This window comes from Crocuta crocuta, unplaced genomic scaffold (assembly GCF_008692635.1).
Source record: "Crocuta crocuta isolate KB4526 unplaced genomic scaffold, BGI_CrCroc_1.0 scaffold136, whole genome shotgun sequence".
NCBI lineage: Eukaryota > Metazoa > Chordata > Mammalia > Carnivora > Hyaenidae > Crocuta > Crocuta crocuta.
Genome location: NW_027531009.1, coordinates 56,880 through 79,168, shown reverse-complemented (window position 1 = coordinate 79,168; position 22,289 = coordinate 56,880). Strand labels below are relative to the sequence as shown.

The 22,289-nt window shown below is 39.9% G+C and overlaps 2 protein-coding genes across 2 annotated transcripts in view; both read right to left on the bottom strand.

The window, feature by feature from the left end:
- The window catches only part of LOC144237135 (uncharacterized), a 45,655-nt gene extending 26,720 nt beyond the window's left edge, over window positions 1–18,935 (bottom strand). Inside the window, 1 exon segment of the mRNA XM_077770815.1 lies at window positions 18,888–18,935. Coding sequence (XP_077626941.1) covers window positions 18,888–18,902 — 15 coding nt within the window. The 5' untranslated portion in view covers window positions 18,903–18,935.
- Window positions 5,053–18,952, bottom strand: LOC144237136 (uncharacterized). The gene is made up of 3 exons (XM_077770816.1): window positions 18,888–18,952; window positions 12,616–12,769; window positions 5,053–7,604 (listed from the first exon to the last, which is right to left on the bottom strand). The coding sequence occupies exons 1-3, from the start codon at window positions 18,900–18,902 to the stop codon at window positions 5,998–6,000; spliced, it is 1,776 nt and encodes a 591-aa protein (XP_077626942.1). The 5' UTR covers window positions 18,903–18,952; the 3' UTR covers window positions 5,053–5,997.
- Between the last annotated feature and the right edge of the window lie 3,337 nt (window positions 18,953–22,289).

Genomic DNA, 22,289 nt, shown 5'->3' with positions numbered 1-22,289 from the left:
AGCACTCTGGGGAGTTTTGTTATTAAAATTTGAAAAATTTTCACTACAACGAGTCCCAAATTTTATTTTTTTATTAAATAAAGCAGTTATTACGTTAAATAGGCATAAGACTAAAGGGAGAGATAAAACAGGGAAGGGGATACGGAATTGTGAGAGAGAAAGGGAGAGACAGACAGACAGACAGACAATAGCCAAACAGGGATCATATAATTGAGTAAGGCCTGAAGGAAATGAATTAGAAGTCATACTGATGTCTGAAGTACTGTGTACCAAGCAAGTGTAAAAATACTGAGCCAGGACTGTGTTCAGTGTGTTAAAAAAAAAAAAAACAGCAGTGGCCAGTGTACCTAGAGCCAAGTGAGACGGAGAGAGTAGGAGATGAAATCAGAGATGTAAGGAGGGGTGGGGCCAGCAGACTTTGTAGGGTCTTGTGGGTCACTGAAAGCATTTTCCTTTTGAAAATGAGAAGCCATGAGAGGATTTTAAACAGGAGTATCAACTTTTAAATGTCTCCAGTAGAAACTTAATGCCACATTTCACCAAGCCACACACCAATTGTGGATATTCCCGATCCACTGTAAATATGTTCCCATTCTGGCAATTTTCTGTTTCTTTCCTCCACCCATTTGCCCTTCCCCATTTGTATTTGCATGATACACTTTCAGTGGTTCTGCTGAAATATCTCATTGTGTGGGTACTTCCTGAAAACATTGTTTATATTAGGAAACCCTGTCATTCTATCATCGTACATGAACACGTTTATGGTACTTACCACTATTATATTTTATTCTTATAGACTTACCTTATAGAATATAAGCTACTTGAAAGCAAGGAATTTTGTTTCCTGCTAATATCCGTGATTAGAATAGCTGCTGACTGGTAGGATGAGTGAATGCATTTTATCTGTGCCAAGTAGAGAGTTATTGCAGTACATAAGCTCAGAGACTAATAGTTCAAATGCTCAAGTAAACATGTAATTCTATTTGTGGCACCAAATTTCTTACTCCTGTAATTTTAACTTAACATTCTGAACATCTGTCATAAACTCTCAAGCTGTATTTTGTTTTGTTCACATTGTGAGTTTTAGGTATGTGCCTTCACTCATCAGTGAAGGAATGTTTTAATAAAGCTTTGCTAAACTACAAAATGTTAAATTCAGGATCCTCTCTCAAATGCTCTATTCTACTCTCAATACAAGTATCAATCTTATTGGTTAGGTGGACAGTTCTTACCTGTGAGTGATAGACCTCCTGGAAATCAGAGGCTGAAACAACCACGTGGTTTATCATTGTCACATAACAGGAAGCCCAGAGATGCAGGGTGGGATGGGGTGGGTCCCCTGGGCAGTCCTCTGCCTGCTCCACCTCCCTCAGCACTCAGCACTCTCTCTCCTTACAGCAGGATGGCCGCTGTATGACCAAGAAGGATGAATGGGGAGGGGCAAAGGCCTTTTCTTTATTAGGTTTTGTCTTATTTACATGGAAATAATCCCAGGAGGTTTTTCTCAATTAGCTACACATATCAATAATGCAATTTTGGGGGCACCTAGGTGGCTAAGTCATTTAAGCATCTGACTTTGGCTCAGGTCATGATCTCACGGTTCATGTGTTTGAGCCCCGTATTGGGCTCTACACTGACAGCTCAGAGCCTGGAGTCTGCTTTGGGGTCTGTGTCTCCCTCTCTCTCTGCCAATAAAGATATTGGGGGTGAGGGAGGTTGGGTGGCTCAGTCATCTGAGTGTCAAGACTCTTCATTTTGGCTCAGGCCGTGATCCCAGGGTAGTGGGATCGGGTCCTGTGTCAGCTCTGGACCAAGTGTGGAGCCTCCTTAAGATTCTCTCCTTCTCCCTCTACCACTGTTCCCCACTTGTGTGTACCCTCTCTCTCAAAAATAAATTACTTTAATTAAAATAAAATAAGGATACTGGGGAATTTCCAAATTTCATATTCATGCCTCAACAACTGAAGGTAAAAAAAAAAAAAAGGATGGCAAAGAAAACATTTTGCAGACCAAATTTAAATAAACCCCTTATTAATATTAAATAACAAGGCAGTCAACATAACTGTGGGATGAGACAGATTTCATCAGTGGACTTTGTTCTTTATCTGGAGAGTATAAGGTTGCATGCAACCCATGACCAGTCTGATAGGTGTTACAAATGTGTCAAAATTACTCATCTTTAGTGTCTTCTAATTTATAGATTTATTTCCTTTGAAATGTGTTACAGTTAATTTTATCTACCTGAGTCTAAAGCTAATTTGCAAAGTTTCAATACAGATATTCTAATTCTAGTGCCTTCTTAAAAATCTTTTTAAAAGTTTATTTTTCCATGCTCAGTGTGGAGCCTGACCTGGGGGCTCAGTCCCACGAACCATGAGATCATGACCTGAGACAGAACCAAGAGTTTGAAGCCTGACTGAGCCACCCAGGCACTCCCTGATTCTAGTGTCTTGGTAGAAAATTGGAAGGACTGGTTTTGAGATTCCATTCATTCCATTCTCCCTTAAAATGAGAGATCTACAAAAGGTTTGTAGTTGGGAAAATTTCTATCACTTCTGAGTTAATATTAGACTATAATTTAACAGAATAAGAATCGTGGCATGGTCTAAAAATATCTTTGGTAATTTAGCTAAACAGTAATTTATAGTCAGTGTCCACAATCATATTGTGCAGTGGGTCCTATGTGTGTATCAGGAAAGAGAAGGTAGTAGTTAGCATGAGGAAGACTGTGGTCTTTCCCAACCAAGTCAGTCAGAGTAAACATTCAGTTTTGAGTCTGACTCTACTTTTGATACCCAACTAATGATACCTGTGAAGCATCATTACAACCTCTTACTATTCAGCCCATCTGGGCAGGGCAAGCTAATAATGGAGCTCTGGAGGCCCTTCCCTCAACAGTAGTTTTAAGTTCACAGTGTCAATGAGTACTACCACCCTGGCCCCACACACTGTGCCTCTTAACAAAGGAATCCCCTCCCCTGCTTTCTTTAGCCATTTCCAGGACTTGAGAAGTCTCCCCTGCTCTCCCGAGAAAGCATCTTTATGTAATCAACATTCTCCTAACACTTGAGTGTAGGGAGTTCTCATTATGGACATCTGACAACCTGTTTCCCTGCAGTAAGCACCAATGCAGATGAACAGAAAACGTTTTAGAGGGTAAATACGTGAGATTTCTAGTTATCAAACAAGATTCCCATTGTCCATGTTCATTCTTGACAGCAAACTCATGAACATTTATATTTTCAAATTATTTCCCTGAGCATTCCAGCGCAAAATCTAGATTGTGTTACTTTATCCTTACTTATTACGGTATCTTCTTATTTTTGGCTTCTTATGGTATCTTTACACTAACTGCTGAAATTTTCTTTTATTTCCCAATACTTTCCATGTGCCCACTACTTTTCTTTTTTTTTCTTTTATATTTTTTAAAATGTTTTATTTATTTCTAGGAGAGAGAGAGAGACAGACAGCCTGAGCAGGGGAGGGTCAGAGAGAGAGGGAGTCACAGACTGAAACAGGCTCCAGGCTCTGAGCTGGCAGTCAGCATAGAGCCCGACGCGGGGCTCGAACCCACAAACCGCAAGATCATGACCTAAGTGAAAGTCGGACGCTTAACCGACTAAGCCACCCAGGCGCCCCTGCCCACTACTTTTCTATTTTTCATTTAATTTAACAGTGCAACACATGGGTCTCATTTCAGCACAAAAGGCATGTAGAAATATAATCATATGGAGTGTATTCATGGATGGGGAAGCAGGTTTTAGAGGGTGAGAGTTTGACACTGCATTGCTATGGCATTTTCATTACAGCCACAAAAATAATCTGAGCTATAGTATAAAGTGTGTAACTCTCAAATTCACCTTATGAATATATATTTCCTAAACTGCACGTTTGAATCTAACATGGAAAAAAAATTGTTATGGATGACATTCAACCTAGACAGCCAAAAGATGTATTATTAGTGTTCATTATGAAATGCCCCAAAGAAGTGGGATGCACATAGGCGAATAACAGTCACATGATTCATTTAGGGTTACACAAAGGCTTATATCTTAGTACTTAGATATGAGAACTAGGGTATCCTGGGGCACCTGGGTGGCCCAATTGGTTTAGTGTCAACATCAGCTCAGGTCATAATCTCACTGTTCGTGGGTCTGAGCCCTGCATCATGCTCTGTGCTGACAGCTCAGAGCCTGGAGCCTGCTTAGGATTCTCCATCTCCTTCTCTCTAGCCCTCCCCTGCTTGTGCTCTGTCTCTCCTCTCTAAAAAAATAATAAGAGAGAGAGAGAGAGAGAGAGAGAGAGAGAGAGAGAGAAATAGGGTATTCTAAATCCAGTGGTATCAAAATGTAATTTCAGTGGTCAAATCTGAATCCTTCACAAGCATACTACTTTTGGGTTTGTTTTTGTTTTGTTTTTAGAGAGGGCACAAGTAGGCAAGAGGGGCAAAGAGAGAGAGAATTTTAAGAAGGATCCAAGCTCAGCAGAGAGCCCAACAGAGATTGATCACACGACCCTGAACCGAAATCAAGTCACGCAACATACCAAGCCACCCAGGCACCCATACCTTGGTTCTGCTGATTAAAATGTCCTGTATAACTTTTCAGTTTCCAAAATAAGAATAATTTTTATTCATCCATGATATACAACTATTACCTTTCAAAGAGGGAGAGACCATCATTCACCCTCCATTTTCTCTACCACATATGCCATCACATGAAAATCTCATTCTCTCAATGTAATGACCTACTCTGTTTCTTGATCATCTATCTGATAGAATAATCATTTCCTGTATTAACCCACAAAGGCTCTCAATGATACCAATGAATCGAGACATGCCTGTGACCACAGAAAACATGGCAATTTAGATAACAGTTTTAGATCTATTCCCTCTCACTCCCCATGCTCTTAGATTTATATTATATTGATCTTAACATTATCATCCTAGCTTTCCCAGGGTATACACATATGACTAAGCCCCACCTAAATGAAATAGGTTACCCTTACTGATGCTTTCTCTGAAAGCAGCATGGCTGACAAATGAAACACATGTAATGAAAGTACTAGGAGTGCTAGTACTTTCTACTGATTCCAAACATGAAGTTATAAAGTCATTGATCATAATGTAGCCGCAAGAAACCTCAAATAATTGAGGGGGAAAAAGTCCTAGGGGCGCCTGGCTGGCTCAGCTCGAAGAGCATGTAACTCTTGGTCTCAGGGTTGTGAGTCTGAGCCCCATGGTGACATGTAGAGAGGAAAATAAAACCTTTAAAAAAGGTTTAAACGAAGATGGTCTTTCCACAGATATACTTGTTCCATTGACACACATCATCTCCTGAGTTTTAAATAATTTTTTAATTTTCTGTGGAATTTAACACCTAAGATTGGTTGATCCTCCAAACAAAACTACTTCCCCCGAGTGTGAATTTTCTTATTGTTAGTCCACTGAGAGAACTGGCTAAACAAACAATCACCTTCATTACACATGTAATGTTTCTGTCCAGTATGAATTCTTTGGTGTTTCCTGAGGTGAAGACCTTGACACATTTGCATGACTTCCATCTTCTGTGAATGCTTTCAAGACCACAAATTACAAAGTTGTATACTTTGTATTTTTTTTTTATCACTGGAAAGTCTTTACCTCTTAATCCCATTCACCTATTTTATCCCCCTCCCCAAAGTTGTACATTTTTATAAGGCTGATCACACTCATTCCATTTGTAAGGTTTCTCTCTAGGAAGAATTGTGTTCCACAAGGTAAAATAAGCTTTGGATAAGCCTTGCCACACATTCCATTTGTGTGCTTTCTTTCAGAGATTTATATTCTGATATCAGGGGAGGTCTGAGCCCTGGTTACAAGCTTTGCCACAAATGTTAGTTTCATATGGTTCTTCTCCATGATGGAATCTCTGATGCTAAGTAATGCCTGAACACTTGCCATTTTATCTGCAAGGTTTCTTTCTCCTTTGAGTTCTTTGATGATCCCCAAAGAGATTATCAAAGAGATGAGCTTTGAAAAAAAGCACTACCATATATATTAGGTTTATACTCTTTCTTTTCATTATGTATTTTCTGATGCCTAGTAAGGTTTGCAAATTGGGTAAAAGCTTTGCCACACTCATTACATCTATAAGGTTTCTCTCCAGTATGTATTTTCTTATGCTGGGTAAGATGTGAACGCTCTGTAAAGTCTTTGCCACACTCATTACATTTGTACGGTTTCTCTCCAGTATGAGTTCTCTCATGACCCGAAAGGTGTGAACGTTTGATAAAAGTCTTATCACACTTATTACATTTATAAGGTTTTTCTCCTGTATGAATTCTCTGGTGGTCAATAAGGTTTGAACTTTGGATAAAAGCCTTGTCACACACATTACATTTGTATGGTTTCTCTCCAGTGTGTATTTTCTGATGTGTTGTAAGATTTGAAAATTTGGTAAAGGCTTTGCCACATTCATTACATTTGTAAGGTTTCTCTCCAGTATGAGTTCTCTCATGACCCCAAAGGTTTGAACGTCTGCTAAAAGCTTTATCACATTTTCTACATTTATACGGTTTTTCTCCTGTATGGGTCCTCTGATGTTCTATAAGGTTATAGCTTTGGATAAAAGCCTTGCCACACACATCACATTTGTGTGGTTTCTCTCCAGGATGTGTATCCTGATGTCTAATGAGGTGTGAGCACTGCTTAAAAGCTTTGCCACACTCATTACATTTGTAAGGTTTCTCTCCAGTATGGATTTTCTCATGCTGACTAAGGCCTGAACGCTCAGCAAAGGCTTTGCCACAATCATTACATTTGTAAGGTTTCTCCCCAGTATGGGTCTTCTTATGTCGAGTAAGATGTGAGTGCTCCATAAAGGCTTTGCCACAGTCATTACATTTGTAAGGTCTCTGTCCAGAATGAATTCTCTCATGACTCATGAGGTTTGAGCTTTTGCTAAAAGCCTTCCCACAGTCATTACATTTGTAAGATAGTCCTCTAGTGCATGCTCTTCTGTCTTGTGCAGGTAACAAAGGATATTTAAAAATCTTCCTAGATTTATTCCAAATATTTTTGGTACTGGGAGGAATTCTTTCAAGTGGTGAGATTGAGGAACCATTGCTGACACACTTCTCAATTGGATTACATTCATACATTTTCTCCTCACTGTGAAATCTCTGCTGTTCTGCCAGGTGTGCCTGCAAACTTAATCCAATTGTATTTTCCAAGCAGTTTATGTATTGGTTTCCAGCACCACGCAGGTTATTGTCCAGTTTTAACAAATTCCTCATAAATGGCTCATCATCCATGAAATACTGGTATGTATTATTTCTCACAGAAACACTCTGCTTTTGAGGAAGAGTAACTGAGGATTGATTAAGCTGTTGATCTTTTCTACAAGTGAAATTTTTGTAATGGGTTAAAGGCACTTCTTTATAATTTGCTTTATATCCCCACTGACTTTCAAACTCATGGATATTTTCCCAGACTTCCCTGAGATCAAAATCCTTGATGTCATGACTTCCATTTCTTTCCAATATCACTAAGTGGTAAAAGTCTCCTTTATTAATGTCTTCTGTTGGTAATAATTCCTTGATTGGAAATCCATCAGAAGGGCTTCCTATCAAATAGAGTTGGAAGGGAAATATTTTATACTAAATTCCATAATTACACACCCAAATAATACTTTATAATGAACAAAGGAAGTTTCTCAACCATGGTCTTCAAACACTACTGTTATATACAATGTTTTTAAGTTTTCTTTTTATAAATGTGGGGATAGTGCTTGTATTTGCACATCTTTGGGAATATGACTCTGTTATAAGTTAAAAGCCTGACTTTAGGGGTGCCTGGGTGGCTCAGTCAGTTAAGCGTCCAACTTCAGCTCAGGTCGTGATCTCACGGTTCGTGGGTTTGAGCCCCGTGTCGGGCTCTGTGCTGACAGCTCAGAGCCTGGAGTCTGTTTCAGATTCTGTGTCTTCCTCTCTCTCTGGCCCTCCCCTGCTCATCCTGACTCTATGTCTCTCAGAAATAAATAAAACATTAAAAAAAAATTTTATAAAAAAAATGCCCTACTTTAGAAAAAGGAACTGATTTAGCAAGAGGCATAATAGTAACTCATTCTGTAAGAACTTATACTATGGTATGATGTAACAATGGAAAACATTCAAAAGGGAGACAGTATGGTGTTATAGGACAGTATTTCCTCTAAAAATTATAAAACTAAATGTCCCATGAATTCCATTTCTAGGTATATACTCAAAAGAATTATGTAATATATACATGTTCCACTAGACATATACAAGAATTTTTTTTAAAGTTTATTTACTTAAGAGAGCAAGAGGGATCTTGCCAATGGGGAGAGGCAGGGGAAAGAGAGAGAGACAGAATCCCAGACAGTCTCCACACTGTAAGCACACTGCACAATGTGTGACTTGAACTCACAAACTGTGAGATCATGACCTCAGCCAAATCCAGAGTCAGATGCTTAATCGACTGAGCTACCCAAGCACCCCAAATTAATGTATTATTATATAAAAAGCTATGGCATCTCAGCGTGGTTTTGATTTGTATTTCCCTGATGAGGAGGGATGCTGAAGGGGGAGAAGAAGGGCGGAAATGGTGGGGGAAAGGGAGAGAAGCAAACCATGAGAGACTCTTGAATGCTGACAAAAACTGAGGACTGATGGATGTGGGGGGAGGGGGGGATGGGCATGGAGGAGGACACTTGTGGGGATGAGCACTGAGTGTTATGTGGAAACTAATTTGACAATAAACTATTAAAAAAAAAATTAGTGCTTGCAATCTGAAAAAAAAAAAAGCTATGGCAAATCAAGTTAATGATATTTGTGACTAAAGCAGAAACTTTAAAAACAAGTATGTTCTTAAGATATCACAAATAGTTTATAGAATGCCATAGGGCACCTGGGTGGCTCAGTCAGTTAAGTAACTTTGACTCAGCTCATGATTGCACAGTTTATAGATTCGAACCCCGCTTTGGGCTCTATGCTGACAGGTCAAAGCCTGGAGCCTGCTTCGGATTCTGTCTCTCTCTCTCTGTCTGTCCCTATCCAACTCATGCTCTCTCTCTCTCTCTCTCTCTCTCTCTCTCTCTCTGGAGCGTGCTTCGGATTCTGTCTCTCTCTGTCTGTCCCTACCCAACTCATGCTCTCTCTCTCTCTCTCAAAAATAAATAAACATTTTTAAAAAAAAGACATAAGTTTAATTGAGGTAAATATGTGTAACAACAATGAGATATCACTACACATTTATGAGAATGGCCAAAATCCAGAATATTAACACCAAATACTCATGAGAATGTGGAGCAGTAAGAACTCTCATTCATTGCTGGTGGGAATGTTGGACACCACTTTGGAAGACAGGCTGCACTTTCTTACAAAACTAAACATACTCTTAAATATGACCTAGCAATCTCATTCTTTGGTATTTACACAAATAAGTTGAAAATTTATATCTATATAAAAACCTACACATGAAATAGAAAAATCCTAAAATTTGTATGGAACCACAAATGACCCCAAATGCCCAAAGCATCTTGAGAAAGAAGAACAAAGGAGGAGGCATCATGTTCTCTGATTTCAAACTTCCTGACTACACATCTGTGGTAATTAAAACAGTTTGATTTTAACAAAAATCTAACAGACACATAGATCAACAGAATAGAGCCCAGAAAAAACTCACACACATTGTCAATTAATTTACAACAAAGGAGATGTGACTATATGATGGGGAAAGCACAATCTCTTTAATAGAAGTTTGGGAAAACTGGACTCCCACAGGCAAAAGATTGAAATTGGACCACTTTCTGATACTATACACAAAACTTAACTCAGAATGGATTAAAGATTTAAACTTAAGACGTGAAACTATAACATTCCTATAAGATAGGGCATAATGAGCTCCTTGACACAGGTCTGGGCAATGATGCTTGTTTTTTGTTTTGTTTTGTTTTATGACTTCGACACCAAAAGAAAAATCAACAAAAGCAAAAGTAAGTGGGACTACATCAAACTAAAAACTGTATGCACGGCAAAGGAAACATTTTTTTTAAATTTTTTTTAATGTTTTATTTATTTCTAGAGAGAGAGAGAGAGACAGCATGAGCAGGGGAGGGCCAGAGAGAGAGGGAGTCACAGACTCTGAAACAGGCTCCAGGCTCTGAGCTGGCTGTCAGCACAGAGCCCGACGTGGGGCTCGAACCCATGAACCGCGAGATCATGACCTAAGCGAAAGTCGGAGGCTTAACCGACTAAGCCACCCAGGCGCCCCAAAGGAAACATTTTTTTAACAGCATGAATAGGCATCTTCCTGAATAGGAGAAAATATTAGCAAAGCATGTATCTGATAAGGGGCTAATAATCCAAAACATGGTGAAAAGATACTCAAATAATCTAATTTAAGAAATGGGCAGAAGATCTCAATAGACATTTTCCAATGATCTAGCGATGACCAACAAGACCATGAAAAGATGCCCAACATCATTCATCATCAGGGAAATGCAAATCAAAATCACAATGAGATATCACTTCACACCTTTTAGAATGGCAGTTATCAAAAATACAAGAAATAACAAGTGCTGGTGATAGGATGGAGAATTTGTACACTGTTGGTGGAGCCAAAATTGGTATAGCCAAGATAACTACTGTGTGATCTATCAATTCTTCTGAATATTTAACAAAAATAGTAACTCAAGAAGATAGAAGCGTTCTGATGTTCACTGAAGCATTATTTACAATAGCTGAGATTCAGAAACAGTCTATGTGTCCACTGATGTGTGGGTGAAAGGATAAAGATGTGTATATACAACACAATATTATCCAGCCATAAAAAAGAATAGAATCTTGCCGTTTGTGACAGCCATGGATGGACCCTGAGAGTATTATGCTAAGAGGAATGAGTCAAAGACCAATACAGTATGATTTCTCTTATATGTGAAATCTTAAACAAAATAACCCCTCTTATATACAGAAGCATATGCGTGGTTGATAGAGGCAGGTAGTTGAAGAGAAAGTGGCAGAAATAGGTGACGGTAATCAAACTGTTTAAAAAAATAAAGATGGATGCCTGGCTGGCTCAGTCCATAGAACATGCAACCCTTGACCTTGGGGTTGTGAGTTCAAACCCCATGCTGGGTATAAATGAAATTCCATATACCAAGAATATAATACACATCTGTGGAATAATTCATGTTTTTCCTACAGAAAAGCTAACTAGAGATATCAGTAAGCTGTGCTTTATTTAACCTACATCTAATTTTGATTTTCACTTTTTGGAATTATCCACATCATGACTTCCTCCTAATTAATGCACAGGCACCCAACCTCAAGAAGCCAGGATAGCCCAAGAAAGAAATAGATAGGCCTTAGCTCTACTTTATTAGACAGTTATTACATTTTGTTTGTCTCCTCTAAAGGATACAAAATGAGAATGGAAAGTGAATAGGTCCTGGGTTTGCGCTACAGACACTTCAGCTCTGACCTGTATGGAATGAGAACCATGAGAGATCAGGGGAAAGACTCTGTAGGGACAGCCATCCCAGCCCCTCTCAAACCTCGAACCAGTATGGTTGGAGGGGCTAGGTAAACGTGGTATAGGTCCTAACAGTGGGAGTTTACACTCGTACACATTTGACTTACTCATTGGAATGACAGATAAGAAGTGTGTGTGGGATGCAGGAGGATTTCCTTTGACAGCTCCTAAGGAATGAACTTGCATTTTTCCACAGATCTTTCCCAAACAATTTGGGAACAATTTATTCTGTGTCCATCTGAGCTCTGACTTGTGCTCACATCCCAATACATTCCCACTTGTCTGGATGTCCCCCCATATTCACTTCACTATCCACAGTCCGGGGCTCTTTCTCTTCTTCCAAAACAGAGATGATATTCAGTTCAAGAAGAGATTTCCATTTATGAAGAAAAACAGAACATGATCTGCTCTGCTCTTACAGAACACATTCCCAGCTCTTTGTTCAGCAAAGAAGAAAGGACATTCATTATATATGGGTGTAGAACATATTTCAAAATTAGTCAACTGACTGCTTGAATGCTTAAGGATTTTTTTAGGTATGCAGAGATCTAGGTCTTTTCCAAGAACTCCTCAACAAAAAGTGCAAGGGTAAGACCACAAAGTCAGATATTTAAGAAAATTCACCATTAGCTTTCCTTTTCTCCCCCGATTTTTAATAACTTAATTGCTTCTGAGCCTTAAAGATGTCCGTGAAATTTGACTTTACTAAGAATTTAAGGGTTTTTAAATCCTATTTCCCAGACTCCCAGATTGTTATTTAAATTCTAGTTAAACATACAGTGTAATATTGCTTTCAGGAGTAGAACTTACTGATTCATCACTTACATATCACACCCAGTGCTCCCCATCACCAGTTTTCTCCCTTAAGCTTTTCTGACTGCTAAGTTCTGCAACCACCTAAACAAGCAGGAATGCAGAACTTCTGAAGGAAAGGGAAGTTAGAGTCCATTTGCCACATTAGGAAGCCTTTCCATTCTCAATCAAAACAGTTGCAATCACTCCCTTAGGAACAGGGATTTGAAACTCCTGTGATCAAGTCTAGGGATCTCAACAGAAAATGCAAAGACAAAGAAAGTAATTACCAACTTCTGGAGGGACATTTTCCTCACCCAGGGAGACCAGGTTCCTGTAGGTCTCCAGCATCACATCCCTGTACAAGGCCCTCTGAGCGGGGTCCAGGCACTCCCACTCCTCCTGAGAGAACTCTATGGTCACATCCCTGAAGGTCAACCGTCCCTGAAATGAAAACACAATTCACCAAATGGACAGGGAACATGTTCTTATTTGACACAAAATTAGAGAAGCACAGATATGTAAAGACTGACTTGGCTGGAGTGAGAGTTGATTCATCTAAGATAATTCTGAGCAAGTTACACTTAACATAAAATAAGCCATTTTAAGGAACTATTCAGTTGCATTTAGTGCATTCACAATGTTGCACAAACCTCTGTCTAGACCCAAAACATTTTTATCATCCCCAAAGGAAAGACTTCACCCATTAACCAGGTGCTTCCTATTCCCCAGTCCCTAGTAACCACTAACGCTTTGTCTCTATGTATTTTTTTGTAGCTGCCTTCTTTCACTTGAATAATGTTGGGGTTCATCCATGATACAGTATGTTATGAGTGGTACACTTCCTTTCTTCTGGCTGCAGAGTATTCCATTGCAGGACTAGACTATATTCACTCAAATACTGATGGGCATTTCATTGTTACCACCTTTGGCTAATATTAGTAAGTTGCTATGAACTTTCAAGTATAAGTGTTTGGATATCCACTTTCTTTTGGTTATATACCTAGGAGTGGAAATTACTGAGTCACATGGTTTAATTTTTTAAGAATCTGCCACTCTTTTCCACAGCAGCTACATTTTAACAGCAATGTGTCATGATTCTAATTTCTCCACCTCTTTACCAACATTTTGATGTTGTTTTACAATAGCTATCCTACTGGGTGTGAAATGATATCTCATTGTGGTTTTGACTTTGCATCTTACTAATGACTACTTTTTTTTTTTCAATTTATTTCTAGGAGAGCGAGAGAGAGAGAGAGCATGAGCAGGGGAGGGTCAGAGAGAGAGGGAGTCACAGACTGAAACAGGCTCCAGGCTCTGAGCTGGCAGTCAGCACAGAGCCCGACGCGGGGCTCGGAACCCACGAACCGCGAGATCATGACCTAAGCGAAAGTCGGACACTTAACCGACTAAGCCACCCAGGTGCCCCAACTAATGACTACTTTCATTGAACATCTCTTCTTGTGTTGGTTTCATTTGTATATCTTCTATGGAGAAATGTCTATTAAAACCCTTTGACTATTTTTTAAGTTGGGTTCTTTGTACTTCGGTTGTTGAGTTGTACAAATTCTTCATATATTCTAGGTTCTAGACCCTTAGTAGATATGTGATTGGGAAATTACTTCCTCCCATTTGATAGACTGTTTCACTTTTGTGATAATGTCCTTTAGTGCACAAACATGATCAATTCTGATGATGACCAATTTATCTCCATTGTCTTTTTCTCTTTTGCTTTTGAGATCACATATAAAAATCCACTGCCAACCCTCAGGTCATGAATATTTACCCCTGTGTTTTCACCCAAGACTTTTATAGTTTTAGCTTTTATGTTTAGTCTTTGATTAATTCTGAATTTATTTCCTTATACAGTACAAGCTAATTTCAGTTTCATTCTCACACGGATTATCTAGTTTTTGCCTGTACCATTTAAGAAACTATTTTTTGTCCACTGTCTATTTTTGGCACACCTATAAAAAAGGAATGGATTATAGATGTATGTGTTTATCTGTGGTCACTTAGTTCTATTACTTTGATCTGTATTTCTAGACTCTGATGGAATTATAGTTTTGATTACTCGAAATTTGTAGTAAGGTTTGATGTCAGGAATTTTAGGTCCTCCAATTTTGCTCTTTCTCACATTTATTTTGGTTATGTGGCATCCTTACCAATTCAATATGAGTTTAGGAGTCAGGATTCCCATTTGGGCAAAGATGCTGTTGGAATTTTGCTGAGGACTGCATTACTCTTTCTATTGCTCTGGGGAGGACTCACATTTTATGGTCTTCCAACCCACAAACATTTTTTTTTTAAATTTTCCTCAGCAACTTTATAGTTTTCACTGTGTATAAACCTTCCATTTACTTAGTTAAATTTATTCCCATTTGCTTTCTTGCTCTTATAAATGGACTTGTTTACCTACTTTCCATTTGTCGATTGCTACTGTACAGAAATACAACTGAACTATGAGTGCTGATATTATATTCTGTAACTTCAATGAATTCTTTCTAAATATAAGATTACTATAAGATTATTTCTAAATATAAGATCATGTATTATGAATAGAGATGGTTTGATTTCTGTTCCCATTTTGACACTTTTTATATATTATTCCTCTGTATTTTCTCTGGTTAGAACTTCCAGTACACTGTTGATACATGGTGGCAAAATGGGGCACACTTGTTTTTTTCTTGGTATTAAGGGGAAGTTTTCAGTTGTTCACCACTGAGTATGAAGTTAGCCATGGTATCTTAATAATACCCTTTTCCAAACTCAACAAGTTCCCTTCAACCCTATTTTTTGAGTTTTTGTTGGATGCAGTGTTCTGTATATATCTGCTGAATCTAGCTGGCTTACAGTGTTGCTCACTCCTTTATTATTGATATCTGGTTGTTCTATCCATTATTAAAAAGGGAATATTGAGGTCTCTAACTAGTATAGAACTATCTCCTCAATTTTTGCTTCAAAAAATTGGGGGCTTTGTTTGTTATGTACTTATTATTTATAGTTGGTTTATCTTCCTGATGGATTGGCCCTTTTTTCCAACATATAATGTCCTTCAACATCTTTGATAACAATTTTACTTAAAGTCTATTTTGTCTGATATTTTTGTACCTACCCAGCTAGGTTTCATTACTATGTGCATGGAGTATCTTTTTCCATCTTTCCACTTTCAACCTATTTGTGTATCTGAATTGAGGTCTGAGGTGCCTGGGTGGCTCAGTCAGTTAAGCACCTGACTCTGGATTTCGGCTCAGGTCATGATCTCACATTTTGTAAGTTTCACCCTGCACTGGGCTCCGTGCCAACAGTCTGAAGCCTGCTTGAGATTCTCTCTCTCCCTCTCTCTTTTTGCCCTTCTCCCACTCACACTCTTTCTCAAAATAAATAAAAACTTAAAAAAAAATAAAGTGAGCCTATTGCAGACAGAGTGGAATCAGTTTTAAAAATTAATTTCTTTGTCTTTCATTGGAGAGTTTATGTACATTTCAAGTTACCACTGGTAAGAATTACTTTTAACATCCGCTGTTTGTATGTCTAATATTCCATTTCATAATTTCTCCCTTCTTTGGGTGTCTATGTGTGTGCATACCATGTTGATTGCCTCTGTATTTATTTTTCTATTTTCAAGTTATTTTCTGAGTGGTTATCCTGGGAATTGCAGTTTATACATTAATAATATTTGAATTTCAGTTGATACTAACTTATCTTTAATAGCATACGCACATTCTTATATAGTCTCCCTTTATGTTCTTATTGTCAAGAACTATATCTTTACAAAAGATATGAACAGAAGTTTCATACACTCAAGAGCAAATTTTTGTTACTGTTTTATACACTTGTTCTTTAAGACATGAAGGAAAAAATGAGTTAGAAAACTAAAATATAATAACCACCTTTTATACTTAATTATGTAGTTACCTTTCTTAGCGTTCTTTATTTATTCCTATGACTTTGAGAGATACTGCAGTTTCCATCCATTTCAGCCTGAAGAACTCCATCTGGTATTTTATGTAGGCTAAGTCTGTAAGTGTAAGAACTCCCTCAGCTTTTGTTCATCTAGGAGTCTCTTAATTTCACTATCAATTTTGAAGCATAATTTCCCTGGTAGGGAATTCCTGGTAGATCCTTTTTTTAATCTTTCAAACATGTCAAGAGACCGCTTCCTGGACTCCACAGCTTCTGATGAAAAATAGGCTGTTATTAACCTTCGAGAATCCCTGTATATGAGAAGTTGCTTCTGTCATGCTACTTTCCACTTTTACTCGTTTGTCTTATAAAAGATGACTGATTACGTGCTTGCCAGGCATCTCCATGCATTTGTCATTGTTGAAGTTTTCTGGATGTGAAGGTTGTTTTTGATACATTTAGGAGGTTTTCAGCCTTATTTCTTCAAATATTCCTTGTCCCCTTTCTTTTTTGTCCTTCCCTTCTAGGATTCCTATTACGTGTATATCAGTATTCTTGATAGTGTCCCCAAGGTTTCTTAGTCTCTGGTCATTTTTCTTCTTTTATTCCTCTTTATTCTGGCCCCCCGCCCCTTTCTTCTGCTCGCGCTTGCTAATTTCAGTTAACCTATGTTTAGGTACACTGATTCTTTATTCTTATTGTCCATCTGCTGATGAACTCTCTAGTGAATTTTTAGTTTTGGTCTCTATACTTGCTTAACTCCAGAATTTCTATTCCTTCCCTTTACTATAATTTCTGTCTCTTTACTGACATTTTTTATTTGTTGAAACATTGTTCTCCTACTTCTTAGTTCTATTCTATGTTTTCCTTTAGCTGAGGATGTTCAAGCCAGTTTATTTAAAATCTTTATTTAGTAAGTGGAATGTCTGAAACACCATCCTCCTCAGTAAGACCATCATTAACCTGGTAATCATGCTTAAGATGTACGATCTTAGGGTATCCTTAGATGTCTGTAGTGAAGTTGGCCTGCTCAGAAGCAGCCACTGTGGTATTCTTTGTAACAGTAAGAAATTGCAAAAGACCCATATTTCTTCATTTAGAGAATGTTCCAATGAGGACCTAAAAAAGCAATTATCTCTATGTTTACTAACATGAGAACAACTTCAAGACATATGGTATGTAAATAATTCAATTTGCAGAATAAAATATAAATAAAATATAGGGACATGAAAACATTTACTGAAGAATATTTTAAAAATCACGTTACAATATATAAATGCATTTTTAGAAGATATGCACTAAAGAGAACATCAGTTCCTGAGGAAGACAATCAGTGATGGTAGAAGATGTGAGAGGGAAGGGATATTTTACTTCTTAGTTTCTAAACTGCATCCCTGTGTGGAACTGAACAAAAATATATGCTAGAGATGGGGCGCTTGGGTGGCTTAGTCGGTTAAGCGTCCGACTTTCACTTAGGTCATGATCTCGCGGTTCGTGGGTTCGAGCCCCGCGTCGGGCTCTGTGCTGGCTGCCAGCTCAGAGCCTGGAGCCTATTCCAGAGTCTGTATCTCCCTCTCTCTCTGACCCTTCCCTGCTCACACTGTCTCTCTCTCTCCTAGAAATAAATAAAAAAATATTTTAAAAAATATATATATGCTAGAGAGTTTAGTACAAAAGAAAAAAATAATAACATTTAACAATAATTCATAAAATGAAAATTGAGCACCAGCTTCTCTGATGACAGAAAGTTCTACTCCTATATCTGGCTAAATTATAAACATTTTTATCTGAAAGATGTATGGTATGAGAGTTTCTAAATGAACACCATGGTCTTTATGAGATGGATGTACTATAAATAATTCAAAAAACACTTAGTGTTATATAAGTAGGTTGAGTCTACACTTAACCAATTATGTTAAAACAAAACACCATGGGGCGCCTGGGTGGCGTAGTCGGTTGGGCGTCCGACTTTCGCTTAGGTCATGATCTCGCGGTTTGTGGGTTCGAGCCCCGCGTCGGGCTCTGTGCTGCCAGCTCGGAGCCTGGAGCCTGTTTCAGTCTGTGACTCCCTCTCTCTCTGACCCTCCCCTGCTCACGCTGTCTCTGTCTCTCCTAGAATAAATAAAAAAAAAAATTAAAAAAAAAAACCCACTCTATTCCAAGATATTAATATTTTGGAGTCTGAAGCACAATGACTCCCTCATTTAATGTCAAAAGGCATTTGTAAAACCAGACAAAGCAAATTTCCATCAGTCTTATTTCCCAGGGTTTCTCAGGTACTTGTGCATAATAATGCACTACTTGCATAGTAATCTCTTTAATCCTGGTTTATATGAGCTGAAAGGGCATCCAGAAGGGGTCTCTGAAGAATCCTACTGCCCAACCTCACGGACACCACAGAACTTACTCCCCACCTCCAGTCCTCGCCTGGGAAGAAAATCCTTCACAGCATGACCACCTAAAAGGAGCATCTTCCCACGTTCCATGTCACTGGGTCACAGTGAGATAGAATCTGCATGGAGATGAGATGAGACTGGGAGAAGGCCTGGGAGTGAGTAAACAATTTAGGCAGGATGCCTCAGAGACAAAGAAGAGTAACAAGTCCAAAGTGTGACATATTAGGAAGAAGAACAATCAACGAAAAATAGGATTTTACCTGGAAAAGAGCCATTCCTCCTTTCTTCCCTCTTCTGGTCTTCTTTCCCAGGTAAGGTTATACTGTGTGACCAAAGGTATGTTGTTTTATGTTTCGAATCAACATAACCCCACCCTCTGCCACAATATACATATGGGGAGAAACTTGCTATGGGAAAAAGTCCTTTACTGCCCACTGCAACAGAAGCGATTGGGGGACAAGAAAGTCCTATATGAAGGCCAATAAGTGCATTTTTTACCCACTCCTTCACAAAGCCCTCCTCTGCTGAAACCTACACATTTTACTGCAACTGCATTGTCCACTGTCTCCTTGCACTCAACCAAAGGGAATGGCCTCATTCAAGTTCTTGGCTCCTCCCTAGGCAGCCAGCATCCAAGGAATAATTGATGCAGGACACAGAAGCCTGTGCATGCCATCAATTTGGAACAACTCTTAAGGGCCATCCAAGCTCCAGAGCTCCCTGGTAACTAAGAGTTTAGATCTTTGTCTTGATAGTGATGAGAAGCCGTAAGTAGGTTTAATGTCAAGAGATGACACCATCAAGTTTTGAAAATTTAGCTATGATACAGAGAGGGTGGAGCTGACAGAGGCATATCCCTGTCTCTGAGACTACACTCCTGCCTTCTTCTTAGTGGTTTCATTATTTTTGGAACTGGGTCACACTGTAAACTCCAACTGTACACCACCTCCCAGAAAATTTCCAAAGAAAAACACACACCCAATTCTGAAAATTGTTTCAGGGATCAAATTCTTGGTCTATTATCACCATGAAAAAGATGAGGGCACTGGGGCTCAGAGGGGGAGTTATTTACCAAGTTACCCGTAAGAAGTCAGAGTAGAGTAAGCAGAACGGGGTGTAAGTAAATGCTGAAATGGTGGCCTGGACGGGCTTAAGTAGAAAGGACTTATCCTAATTCCAGATTTCTGTGCATATTCCTGAACAAGAGAAGCTTCTGTTTCATGGGTTTAATCAAACCCAAGCATTTAATTCTACTTTTCCAGGAAAACTATATGAAATTACAAATCGCTACTAGCCCTGGAAAACATGAAAAAGAGTCACCTGTGGAGACATGAGATCTGAGCAATCTCTGCACCATAAATGAATGGAATCTGGTGGAACAAAGTTCCACATCAACACAGCCCATCGTTCAACATCTGTACAGGAAAGACAAAGGAGACTGGAAGAGAACATCTACTTAGCTGGAGAATTCATCTCAGAATTCAGGAATGTAAAAGATCACCTATGGGAAAAAGAGAACTGCTGAATATTAAATTAACTGCCTAAACAGGTTTTGAGTGTTAAAAGATTATGAACAACCTTAACTGATGTGTAACAAAATACTTTGAAGTTATGTACTGGACATCAAAGAACAATTCCAACTTGTGAAAAAGTAGACAGCACGTAAAACTCATAATCTGAACAGTGTAAGTAAGAGGGAAAATAATTTGGAAATTCAAAAGCTATCCAGTGGATTCTTGTGATTAAAGATAAAACAAGTGTGGGGATACATTCAAATTTAGAAGAATGCCATGAGCCACTGAAAAAAGGGGGAGAGATAAACAGTACTGTTAACAATGGCCACTGCAAAAAGCACCATGTGGTTACAGAAAGTCTTCCCCCATCAACTGACTGATCGGCCTCTGATCTCTAGATGAGTGGGGGTTGCAAATGGAATGATCTTCTGATGCAACACTTAGAAAGCGCAGATGCCTCAAACACCAGGTTTCACAACTCTCGTTCTCCTCTACATAGCTGAAACAGTTCACCAAATTTTAGATGAACGAGGTCATAGGGCCACAAATCAGTACTTCACAACGTAATACTCCATATCCAATCAATTCATTGCTCACCTGGGTTTGGGTCCTGTGCTTCGTCCCACACCACCACGTGTTTTGTTCTCTGTATGAGTCTCTTTGTGTCCTTGTTTCTCTTCTGTCTTTTTTGTCCATTTCTGTGTCCCTCCCTCGCTGTCCTCCTCCAACAGTCTGACCCCGCTCTGCAGCAGCCTGTTTCAATCCCCGCAGTTCTTTCTCTCCGAACTTTCTGATGACCCTCTGACGCTGCAGATCTCTGCGTCTTTCCCGCCATCTCTGTCCCTACTTTGCCCTCCCTGCGGCGGGGCGAAGGATCTGCATCCACCTCCCTGGTGACGACTGTGCCCCACGCGGTTGGGGGTGAGGGCAGGGTGCCCGACGCGGTTGGGGGTGAGGGCAGGGGGCAGGGAGACTCAGGAGTCAGAGAAAGGTTCTGAGCAGGAAAACGACCGGCAAGGCGACTGAGGTCTGTAAGGGCCCGAGGCAGAAAGGCTGGGCCAGAACCTGTCCCGGAGCGAAAACCAACGCAGACGCGCGGGCGACACCGACCGACGGGGCTCGGAACGTCTTATGGCCACGCCCTGAGAGGCGAAAGGGACGCCCTCCCTGCGAGGCGGACCAGTAGTTTCAAAGATTTTACCGAACCAGGGGACCCCCGAGACCTGGGGGTGGAGGCGGGGCCTGAAGAGCGCCTCCAGGGCAAGAACCATAAAAAAGGAGACTNCTCTCAGTCTCTTGCTTTGCGCCATACCAAGCCCGCTGTTCGGTTCTGTGTGTCGTTCCTGCCCGGCGGTTTCCGGTTCTGCTATGGATTCCTCCCAGTCCCGTCGGTGTGGTTTGGAGCCAGACTGGGAACAACGTTAGGGAAGGGCGGGCCGCTTCTGTTGGGAGCCGCGGTGTTTGCCAAGTTGAGCCCGGTGCCCGGGGAACATTTGTAGCGGGCGGTGGAGACGCGCCCCGGCGGGGGAAGCGGAGCAGCGAGGGGACCTGGGGCTGGGGGTCCTCGTGGGGCGACAGAGACCCGGGCAGTGACAGCTCCTTGTTTAACGAAGCAAAAGCCGGGGTGGTCAGTGTCGGTGATGGACGCCAGAATGCGAAATGCCAACGTCTTCTGTGGGAAACGTGCAGTTTGTTACTAACTACTTTTCTTTGAATGGTCACTTCTGCTCCCCATTGGCTGTTCTGTTCTCCTGGGAGTTCCAGCCCAGGCCGGAGGCTGGGGGGTGAGGGTTGGCACGCTGCTTTAAAGAAACAAACATTTCTGCCTCTATGGGTTGTTCATCAGTTTTCCCTCTTTAAATTTGATATTCGAATCCACACCTCTCTAAATGAATTCTAAATCCAAACGCCTTTGAGAGCTTGAAACTGGAGTTGCTCGCCCAGATCACGAATCCCAAATGTCAGACAGGAGAGGTTAAAAGTAGATCAAGCGGTGATTGTGTGATCTTGTTATTCTGAACCCCCAGTCATATTTCTATGTGATGTTTCCACTGTTCGTTTTCAGTCACAGGAAGAGAGAAAGTGATATTTACCAGCACGTTTAGGATCAAGCAGCTGGTTGTTAGAGAGGCACACAGAGCCTTTAAG

Excerpts from the sequence above, each read along its gene's own strand:
- LOC144237136 (XM_077770816.1), bottom strand. Across the intron at positions 7,605-12,615 it reads AAATGTCCCTCCAGAAGTTG|GAAGCCCTTCTGATGGATTT; the intron begins GTAATTACTTTC and ends TCTATTTGATAG.